At 31.9% G+C, this 12,157-nt stretch overlaps 1 protein-coding gene across 4 annotated transcripts in view; it reads left to right on the top strand.

Moving 5' to 3' along the window:
* Positions 1 to 10,246, top strand: part of LOC127847795 (uncharacterized) — an 11,431-nt gene extending 1,185 nt beyond the window's left edge. For 3 of the 4 annotated variants that reach the window (XM_052379953.1, XM_052379951.1, XM_052379950.1), the window contains exons 2-3: positions 5,392 to 6,347; positions 7,275 to 10,246. In XM_052379953.1, the coding sequence (XP_052235913.1) occupies positions 5,564 to 6,347; positions 7,275 to 7,393 (903 nt within the window). In that variant the 5' untranslated portion in view covers positions 5,392 to 5,563 and the 3' untranslated portion in view covers positions 7,394 to 10,246. Of the gene's footprint in view, positions 1 to 4,219; positions 4,643 to 5,391; positions 6,348 to 7,274 lie in introns of those variants that run through there. The other variant, XM_052379952.1, reaches the window with a different exon arrangement.
* The last annotated feature ends 1,911 nt before the right edge of the window (positions 10,247 to 12,157 follow it).

Raw genomic sequence — 12,157 nt, 5'->3', positions numbered from 1 at the left:
GCTGAAAAGTTACCCTTTCTCCTGTGGCGTGCCTCAATACATTTCAATAAACATAATTACGACATTTTTTCGACGCAATGACGTCACTATTCCAGCGAAATTATCCAGATTAACTCTTTTACAATGTAAATAAACGGTGAAAAAAAGCATAAAATAACAATATTTCATTTTTGGATTCGGTGGAATACTGATTTTGATTCACTCGGGATAATAACAATCTTGATATGATAATCTACAAATAAAAAAGTAGTTCCGAAAATGTGTTATTTCTACCGGTGAAAATAACAATTTGTTTATTTTCACTGATGTTATTTCACTGCAAAAATGTCATATTTTATCATAAGGTATAAAGAATATTAAGATACTTGAGGATTTTCATAATTTAACCACGTTATATATCCCGTATATGATTACTTTAATTACATACATTTTAATAACCATAAGGCCAAAGAAAAGGTATTTAATAATAAATGGAAACCCGTGTGTTGATACCTACCGACAATATACAAAGTTAACATTATTTAACTTGAACAAAAAAATCACATGCTAGGTCGGATCAATATTTTATCACATCATACTTTTAGCAACACTTTACATAACTTTGCATTGAACCAAATCGTCAATCGGATAAATAATATATAACTATAAATTTTATTTTAATATTTTTTCTAACACACAAGATCTGTAGACACATACAATGTCTTTACTGTCAGACGATGTGTATTTACTCAAACTAAATTATTTTTAATAAAAAAAATAATGATATCGAATTGCAATACGCATAGCGTGGTAATGACATTTCTGCAAATGAATTACAGTTTAATATAAAATGTTTACTATAGTTAACTTTAATTTACTAAAAATAACTACTATTTTATAAGACGGTACTAAACCATCATAAAATAAAAACAATATTGTTTAATATACGATTTCGCAAATTTTTCTAGGATTAATGTACATTTTGATAAAATAAATCTTTGTACGGATTGGCAAGCACATATATAGTTCCTTTTCCATAACAACACAATGAACATTTAGTTAGATGCAACACAGCTTTAAAATACTCAACAAATGTCCATGTTGACTTATCGCAAATATTTTAAATTAGAAACATACAACACATTTGCAATTGAAAATATTCTGAATAATTCGAAAAGAAGAAGTTTAACACCAATTGCGAAGATTGTGATTCGGAAAAAAAAATGTACCAATATTCAAATCACTGTTGGATAAAACCAATACCATAATTTATTCAATAAAATCTTCTATTTTAATGTTAAATTTGGGACAGTCATTGTAAAATAAAATTTACAAAAAAACTAAAAGATAAATGGGTATCGAAAAACAAAATGTACAACAATAGAAAAAGAAAATATTGAAGTTTAACACTGATATATTTTGAGTGAATTATTCCAGCAAAGAATAATACTTAGTTACACAGCTTTCGACTTTTTAGGGTAAAATTGGAAAGGTATAACGAAACTGTTTTTTAATATTTCAACTCTTAAACTGCAGTTACCATTACCCTTTAAAAACATCTAACTGAATTCCAAACCATTTTGGTGGATGTTATGAAAGGTTGTTTACTGTATCTTGGTAAATTATAAGCAAACACGGAATAATTATTGTACATGTATATTCACTTTTTAATAATCAAATATACTAATAAGAAATACCATATTGTTCTTTAGGTAATGATTCGATGCTGGAAACCATCGTTCATGTGGTATTTAAAAAAATATACCATTATTTCTGTCGACGAATTAAATATATTTTACAATTTGAACATTGCTTTCATTAATAATACAGACATACAAGAGTCATATCTGAACATTGAAATAATGTATCATCTTTTCCTACTCAACACATTAATAAAATTTTCTTGCACGCATAATTACAAAAAAAGAATAAAGAAACAAGAATCTGATGCTAACACACCCAACAACATTGTAAATAAAATAATGAACAACAATAAGTTAATCTAAAATGGTATATAAAACTCAATTCCATAATTTTTTGATTGCATTTTCGAACCACTCTTTTAAATAACCGATTATGTAAGGTTTAAGTGGTTTCCATGCATAATAATTGACAGGACGGTTGGAGCAAATAGTCATTTGAACACAATTCAAATTCCTGTTAATCCATTATTTTCATTTTGCAAACAAATGAGGAAACTATGTGTATTCTGGGAATGTTAGATACGGATAGTAATAATTAAATAGATGTTACTAGGGAAGTATTTATCTTTAAAGGGGCCTTTCAAAAATGTTGGCATGTATTTTAGTTTGTCATTAAATGCTTTAAAGCGATAAAGTTAAACATTGGACGTAAAAATCTCCAAAAAAAAACCCAACAATAATACAATTATTAAAAGAAAAAGTAACCCTAAACTAGGCTCGAAACACTTATCCCTAGAGACCTGACGTAAAAGTGTTCCGCTACGACAACACGGCCATCCGTGTTCATGCTATGACGAGATGCATTTTTTACTTTATGTAAGCAATCCTCGTAGTTTTATAAAATATAACGACAACAACAGAACTTTCGAAATTATTCAATCGTTTCGCGTTGCAATGCTTTATAATTTTTAGGTTTTCAAATCGACAAAAGATGCATATAAGGCATATTTTAGGGCATGGTAATTGTTCAGTCTACTGTTTCCTCACAAATATCATAACTAAAACGAAAATTTGCGAATGCCTTGTTAAAATGTCAACATAGCATTTTTATGCACTTTTTTTAAAAAGTAAAAAAATCCCTTCTGAGCAACGACAATATAATATTGATAACAAATGTATTAAAATGCCCGGTTATAGTAAAAACTATTTTAAGCTAGTTTAATCAAGTTATTTGCTGAGTATAAACAACACAATCAAATTTCCCTTGTTATCCGTTAACAATTGGATTTTATATCTAAATAATTTTAAAACGAAAAATCAATAAACATAAATAAACACGTTTCCATGGAATTTATTCTCATTTATTAAGTGGAAAAAATCCAAGGAAAAGGTAACAGCTATAGGGAAAGTTTACAGTCTGATGGCCGACAAAGACCGATTTAGCGTTCAAATTCCGGGGTACGTTTCAGTATATTTACCGTACCCGGGGTACATGTAAGTATACTTAAGAGTACCCGAGGTACTTGTAAGTAGTACCCGAGCCGACAATGATTTAAAAAAAATAACAAAAGGTACTAATTAGCCGGAAATTAACTAAGCTTCAGAGCGGATATCATTATAAAACCTCAGAGTTCAATGAACATGATCTACAATGCGTCACAGAGGGCATAAATCAGCTGTAATAGTGAGCTTTTAAGTTTATAAATGAACTTCACACATGTCATATCTCGACATCTTTGTACAGCACCATGTCATATAATTTTTTCATCAACACGTTGTATGTAAAGTCAAATTTTTCCACCAATACCAACTTTTTTAAGAAACCCTGGCGGATATGTTACTCGGGGACATTGGTTAATATAATTGTCGGTGAAAAAACGTTTTCACTGGCATGCGTTTAAAGAAATTTGTAAATTAAGTGCTAAATATGGGACCATGCATCGTCGACTTTAAATAGCCATATTTCAATAAATCCTGAATATTAATAACCAGGATCTAACATACATGGTAATACCTCCTTTGCATGCACCAAAATATTTTTTATTTCAAAAATGCCTTTAAACAATTATAGAACTGGATATACTTACCCTACCGAAATTCTTTGAAATATATCGGCTACATCTCCTAGCATGTCCAACTTCTCACAGCATGTCGGTTTTCCGGGGGTGATAATAGATCATTCAAAGATGTTTGGCTTTAAGAAATCATGTGGCTAGATTATAATGCAAAAACGATGTATTGCAAAATATGCATACAGTTTCAAAACTCATTCTCATCTGGGTGTAGTATGTTGAAAAAAGAGAACATTTCAAAACACGAAAAATCAAAAGGTAATACAAAAGAATGACAATCATTAATATGAAAATGTATATACATAAATATTTTTATATTATTAATAATAAATGAAACATAACAATAATAATTTATGTTCATAATAAATATATATTGACACTTTTCAAAATGAGCTTTTTGTTTTGAAATTAAGCATATTTGATTTTGTTTTTTCAGATCACAAAGAGGCCTTACACGCGTCTAGTCTGAAAACATCCATGACAAATGCGCAGGCTGCATCACTATCCAAAAGTGAAGCAGCTGTAGTGTCGGCTATGACTTCTTTCGGCCATGAGGAAACAAAACAGGAATTGAAAACTTTCAAAATTCTGCAGGGCCAGTTATTTTAGTGGCAACAAGTCTGTTAAGGACATTACTACTGCATGCAATTTGGCCATCATTTACAAAAAAACCTATCCAGGCAGTGCTGAATTAGCCTGCAGACTACTATTAGCTCCTGTGGCAACAGCTGACTGTGAGAGGGGGTTTAGTAAACAAAATCTAATAAAAACATCTCTCAGACATTCTATTAAAATTGAAAACTTGGAGAACTTGTTGATTTTGTCCATAAACAGCCCACCAATGGAAAAGTTTGATTTCAAACGTGCTTTCAAGATTTGGGCTGGATTGAAGTCGAGGCGGATTATGGCCTTTTGCTAAAATGAAAGTTCAGGATATCATGTGCTCATGTAATGTGAATTTATCATGTGCTTATTTTATGAACATGTGCTTGAGTTATGTGTGCATATCTATAAATGTTTTGTTGTAAACTGTTGTTTTTTGTTATGCACACATGATGATTATAGTAATAAGCATAGTAAAGCTTCTTCTTTTAGTTTCTTCTTTTACACTACTGTAGCCTATACTTACAACAGGCGGTTCCGAATGCTTTGCTAAAACTTTGGCTACAGTTTCTAAAATTTGGCTACAAAAAATCCATTTGGCTAAAATATTGGCTACATAATTTTTTTGGCCAGGGGGAGCCCTGGATGGGAAGACACATTTAGTACGTACATTGCATAATTAAAGTAAAGCAATTTTAACGCAAAATAATAATTTTGCTGTTGACGGAGAATATTTTTCACCTCATAGAACGATTCAACTACAATAACACGTGTGCGGAATTTCGTAAAGTATTTCTAAATACTGTAAATATTCCCTATTAAGCGTTTAACTGTAACTTTGCTTCAGAATGCAATATCAATGGTTTTGTGTTTTTGCGGCAATGATCTACTGCTTGTTCTAATGATTGTAATTGAACCGTTCATAAAATTAATTAATCAGACATCTAACACTTACTATTTAAACATTTAATGTATGTATGCAAACAAGTTTAACAAGATTACAAAACTAGTAAGTACCTTACATTTAACATTCAAAAAATATAAGCCATTTTGTTCTAAATATTATATTGTATTGTTTTACGTTTGTGTTTCAGACAATGTATTAAAGTTAAACCAATACAACAAGCTGCTCTGAAAAAGTTACCAGATCTTAAGAAACTGTCAATTAAAATTCAGAACATTCATCCGCAAATCGACAGGTTTTTAACTCATCTGAAGGACAGAAAGCATGCGTTGCTTTTATCATATAATGAACTGGAACTTAATATGATTGAAGATATACGTCAGTCAATACTTGGCGACTTCCAGGAAAGCTCAGTCAATGAAACAAATGCGAATGAAATAGAAAAACTTCGTCTAAAAATAACAAATACGTTAGTTAACTTTGAGAAAAATGATGTTAAAGACCTGCAATCTACATTATTAAGCCTAAGAGATTCTGATACACATTATATTGGAAATTGCTCCATGCTTCACGATGACCTGAAAAAATGCAACGATATCATGCAGAAAATTGGAATTAATAAAGAGCTCCGATTTATCGCTGGAACAAAATGTGTATTCAAAATACAACAGACATTGGTATTGCTCGGAAAAGTTGACAAAGTCCTTACACTGAAGGAAAAGTTTGAGCACAATGTGCGCATACAAAGTGATACAAACGTGTGCTCTATCCCAGCAATCTGTGTTTTCCCTGATAATCAGGTGCTGGTCGCAGACCACACGAATAAGAAACTTAAGCTCCTAGATCAACAGTACAAGGTTGTGTTTGCCCGTGTTGTATCGGCTAAACCATGGGCGATGTGTCAAATAACACTGCTTGAGGCGGCAGTGACTGTGACTGATGAAAACACACACGAGGTCCAGTTTGTCACAGTAGCCTACAGGCGGCTCAAGAAAGGAAGGAGACTTAAGTTATCACACGACTGCATAGGTATTGCCCACCATCAGGGAATCCTTTTTGTGACATCTAACACTGTCCTTTACAAGTATAAACTAAATGGTGAATTGATAAGCAAGTTATATGAGGATGCATCAGATTGTTGCACTGGTAAGAATCATCAATCATTCATTCTGATATCGTTTGGAATATGGTTTGCATAAAGCAAAACCTAAATATGCTTAATTTGAATGAATCCTTCGTTTTTACTTTAATTTATTGATATGAAGAAATAAAATACATGCTGATAATATATTAGGATCAATAAGGGACAATTACTTATAAAAAAGGCTTGTATAAAACCACACGTCTTGCTGTTTAAAACACTCTTCTTTCAAGCTTTGGAAAACATGTCCATACTTTAAATCTACAATATACATTTTTCAATAGCAACCTTTTTCCGAAATATTAAATGTTTGTTATCTTGAAACAAGTGAGGACATATTAAGTAACATCGATTTGGTTCAGAAAACTTTATGTTTTCTAAGAATATATTACTAAATACTACTATACACGAATTGAATAATTCTAGTATTGTGAATGAACACATGGATAACTTTCAAACACTCTCTTATTTAGTCTTAATGTTTGTGCTGCCAAGGTTTCGTGTATGTACACTTTGACTTGAAAAAGTAAATGGTCATCAAATTTGTGCTAAGCAGTACGAAATCTTAAATATTGGAAACACGAATTTATTGAGGTCAACATTATAATTCTGTTAAAAATAATTAAATACCAATCGTTTAAAACATTTTGATATAACAAAAGATTGTATCAAATTAATTCATAAAGTAGTATTTTAATATTAACTAACAATGAATGCGTCATATTACTAATGTGTCAATACAGTTTAATTTTGAATATATGTTAAGGATCTCTAGCAATTGTTTGTATATAGTTTAAAAAGCTGACACAGTCATGTGTACGTATTCATTGCATTCTTTTAATGGTTCTGTTTAATTGTTCAACGTATCAAGACAACATACAATATACGCAATTAACTGTATCTAAATATTAAATGCAACTCTGATTTTGCAGTGTACAAGTGTGATGTGAGTCCCACAGGGGACAAATTGTACATCTCAAACCCAGATCATCACAAGCTCCTCACCATGGACATGGATGGAAGAGTCCTAGCAACATTCAATGACCCTTAACTAGAATACCCATGTGGGATGTACGTGAGCCCTGTAGGCCAATTACTAATCTGTGGAGGCTGGCCCAAGTATTACATCATACAGTTGGACTATGAGGGCAAGAAAAAGCTGACCTTTTTGGCTGCATGGAAAGAAGGATTGGGGGGTCAGTCTGCCACAACATGCATACCTCCTCATTGATTGTGGGACAGGATTTGAACAACAATATACTGGTGTTCAAAGTGGTTTGAAATTAGGTCATTCAATGTACACACGCATGCATATATTCATATATTTATATTATGAACAAGTAATTTGATAGTATTTTTAAAACATGTGACATGTTCCATTTAAATGTGTCTCCGAAAGATTTCGATATATATTTTTTAATCACAACGATTCCAACTATTCAGATTTTGTGAAACACTTGTAATCAAATACTTGCGATATAGGGCATTGACTATTTCGAAATTAATTAAATCTCGTTTTTGACACACATCTATATTTTACCCCAACATACACAAATATAGAATGCGATGCATAGTGGAATTACATAATGCGTACATTTCAATGTCTTGTCCGTCTAACTCTTCTTTAGGTTTTGTTCAGTTTTATTTTAAGGAGGAGTAGAATGGGCTATAAAATGGAATTGTATTTTTCACAACAAAAGAGATGAATGACGTTCATCTGTTTCTCCTTCGGAGTTAATATTTAATGTGTATTTTATTTATACATCATATTAAATAATGAAACTTTTTAAACAAAGATATAAGTTTTGTCTTGTAATGGAAATATATTCTTGTTTTCGTGAATGAATGTCAAGCAGATGGATATACGAATTAATCTCCGTTTAATGTTTCCAAAGTTTCAGTGACCCTGCATTGCAAAAATCCTATATCGAGATGACAACCGAGCCTTCATTACCAATACTAAAATCGCTTATGCAGTACACCAATGTATTACCGATAAATAATACCTAGTTCATACAACAGTATGTTACACACTTACTTAAAACGTATTTTCGTTTAAACCAAAAAATCCGCTTTTACCTTATTTATGTTATTGTTTAATGTTTAATCATTAAAAACAACAAGGGTAATGTCTGGAAACTTGGAAAAGAATGTATACTGTTGAAGAAGTTTATACTATAAGAACTTCTTTTTCTTTTCAAATCTTGTCGAACATGTAAATTATACATGTTTCGTGAAATTCTGTGTACAACGATGTCTGTTTGTGTAAAATATTTATAATTTTATTTAACTCTACTAGTATAATTGTTCCTATTTCGTACTTTAAATATTAAGGTTAATGTCTGCGTGCACTATTTAACTATAGTATACCTATAATTTGGGTTAATTTTGGGCCAGTTGGGTAAAGCTTTAGCAAATTATTGATACGCATATAATAACAATTTGTAAAGAACAAACGTTATTTTGAATGGGTTTGTTAGCTGTTATTTTCTTTATAGATAGTTTACATGCAGACACATTGTGAAATTACATTTTAGGTCATATAGGTAATCAGCATTGTTAAAAGAAATAAATAATGTTTTATGCACAATAATTTGATATTGAATAGATGCATTGTGCTGAAATTGTTTGATTAGGTACTTAATATGCATTCCATGTTTTCCAACTTAATTGCGAGTAAAAAGTAGAACAGTTTCTTTCTTGAAATTGTCACATTTCTAGTTTAATTTTTATAAATGCTTAGCTTTAAATTTAAATATACTGTATAGTTATTAGTTGAGCCTTTAAATAGCTTTTGGGGGCAATTACAATCAGGTTACGGACACAAATTGTACATAATACATTCAAAACGGAAAAATAGTCAAGCAGGCTGGCATGAGACGGAACGTTTTACCATAAATACATGCAAATTATATCATTGCTTGAATGGGTGTTACAGACTATGACTGGAAAGGATCTTGGAAAATAATTTCAACAATATGATAATATTCTATATACAAAACCTATGATAAGGTTTCTACATATTTGCACTTCTCTGATAAAATTTCCTTTACGACCGCTTCATAAACTTATTTATATTAATACACATAGCAATTGGACAAATGTAAAAGGGGTAGGGTATATTGGAATGGCCATGCACGTCCGTCCGTCTTTTTGTCTTTATGTCTGTCCTTAGACCCACACTTTTCCGGGAGCATTTTTTATAGAGTACAATATTGAGACTTGCACGCATATTTCACCGGAACATACAATTAAAACAGGAACTATTTTAATCATGATACGTCATTAGTTACTTCCTTTCTTATATGATATGTTATCAAAAATGCGTATTAATATAGTATTTCGCCTTTAGCTTCTAAAGGCATACGATAAACCGGTTATGAAATGAAAGGCAACATCATAATGTAGTATACAGAGTTTGTTTTAAAAATATCCATGTGGAGTGTAAACTTGCCATATACTGGAATAACAAAATAATTATAGACTTCTATAGCACACAAACTTATTTTTTCATTTTTCCCTAAAAGCGCTTGATGCAGAGGCGTACTATTTTGTAACATCAAATTTGTGGTCCATTTATTTTAATCGATTCTCTTCAGTCAAAACCTGATATATACATTAAATATATATTTGAATTATTAATCAAAATTAGAGTAATACTCGAAATCATCGTGAATTATTAAGTACATATTTATTCGTATTGAGACAAATGCCAGTATTGCTTTAAAACAAATACAATATTTTTTTTAATTATAAGTAAATCTTTGACTTATTTATGTTGTTTATTTGCAGTTTGGATACAGATTTGAGTAGATGTGTTTGTTCTTTGTTTAATTAAGTATTGTACACCACCTGACAGACATTTGAAAGATGCATTATTGTCGAAATAAATCATGATTGTTTACATGGCATTACTATTGCATGACCATATATGTTAATTCATTATAATCCTATACGCGTTTTTAAAAGTCTCTCTTTATCTGAAATATAGTAGTTTTGCAATTGTGCAGTTATGCACGGTCCATACATGTACATGGGGGATACATGATAACATTTATCTTTCATGTGATTGCACATATGCATCTCACATAATCGTTATCTTGTTCCAGTCAACATGGGATGTTTGCTTATCGATATTACATCCCTATTCAAAAGCTATCAGTGCACAAATCGGCCATGAACAGCTCGTAATCACTGTGGTGTTGTCCTTTAATAGATACCTAATCATATATGGCCTTATCAGCAATTAATTTGAATAACATGCACTCCCTTGAATTATCTAACGCTTTAACAGATGATATATCTTGATACTCTGCAGATTGAATAATATTCAAACCAGATATGGCGCGGGTCACACTTATTTGATTGTATGTTGTTACAGGAACGAGTTTTCTACCAAAGATACATGTTTTACCATATAGCGCCGATAAGTGAAATATATCAAACCTGTTTGAATGTTGACATTTGGAAGCCCGTATTGTAATATGCGATATCGACTCGTTTAAATGTTCGAAAAAAGCCTAAGCTTATAGTAGGTACATGTTCATGTGAATGTTTATGTTATGCTTCTCTTAAACGCGGCGTAATAATAAAAGGCTGTCATCCGAATCCTACTCCTTGTGATATTCAAATTCATGCGGGTGTGCGTTTAGCCTTAAAACCGGACAATCAGTCATTGGAGAGCATTGCCAGTTAATTAATTCATTTACAGTAGACTTAAAAGTCGACTACCTCCCATGACCGCGGAACCTAGACTTTTCCCCCAGCCACTACCGAAATTCCCTTACGAACTCAAAATTGCCCTAGCATTTTTCTTACAGCCGACTATAAACAAATAGTCAAGGGAGAATACTGCAACACAAATGTTTAAGTTTACATCAATACATTTACAGACACCGACCTTTTGATTTCAACTATTCGTATCTTTAAAACATGTTGTTCCCCATATCAGTGTTCAAATGTTATTGTTAACTTAAAATTATCAAAATGGAAATAATACTGGAAAAGATAAAACTCGATGTCAAAACGAAAATATTATGTTCGACGACGTCTTTACTTTCGTTTATTAAATCAGTGTAAGTATAAAAACTTCCTATACTGATTGCAACTGGTATAAAACGTACACGATTGTATGTGAACTGACTTTTGCAAAGAGGCAGAAACATTCCACAACATGCGAGATGCACACGGAACAAAGCGAACATTCTTAAGAAAGAACTTCAATCCTGAACGGTATGTTGCATTTAAATCGTTACCGTGTGTTTGTACTGGATAAACTGAGGCATCATTCTTTGAAAGAAAGCACGCGCAATCCGCTGACTGGTAGCCACTGCTCAGCTAAATTATCACAGGCAGTTACATCATGTGGAGCAATATAACATGTATAGCTAGATACAACCGAAACATGTGTTGAACTATTAATGTGAGTACCCGTCAATGTATGTTCATGTTGAACAAAGAACGTTTGTAGTCCGCCCCTTGCAAATGCGAATTTCTGCCCAGCGCTGTAGCCTTGGCCATAAGTGGTTATAGTTCCAGCAGGTATTTTTCAGCTGCACGTCAATCCGAATGTTGTCCTTAAGTTCATTGATAATAGCATTACTATTATGATTTCAGAAAACATTCGTTGTCGTCATCTGAGATAGGTAAAAGTAGATTTACGCATATATCAACATGATATTTACTGATACGGGTTGGTAAGCGTCAACATATAGGACTATGTTCAACAAACCAGTTGTAGCAGCTACACCTATGTCGGGAAAAGTTTCTGCTGTGTATGTTAAGGATGGTTTTGGAAGAAACACATTCCGGTAGC

Source organism: Dreissena polymorpha, chromosome 10, assembly GCF_020536995.1.
Source record: "Dreissena polymorpha isolate Duluth1 chromosome 10, UMN_Dpol_1.0, whole genome shotgun sequence".
Classification (NCBI taxonomy): Eukaryota; Metazoa; Mollusca; class Bivalvia; order Myida; family Dreissenidae; genus Dreissena; species Dreissena polymorpha.
Note: the sequence above shows the minus strand (reverse complement) of the source record. Positions and strands in the feature narration are given on the sequence as shown.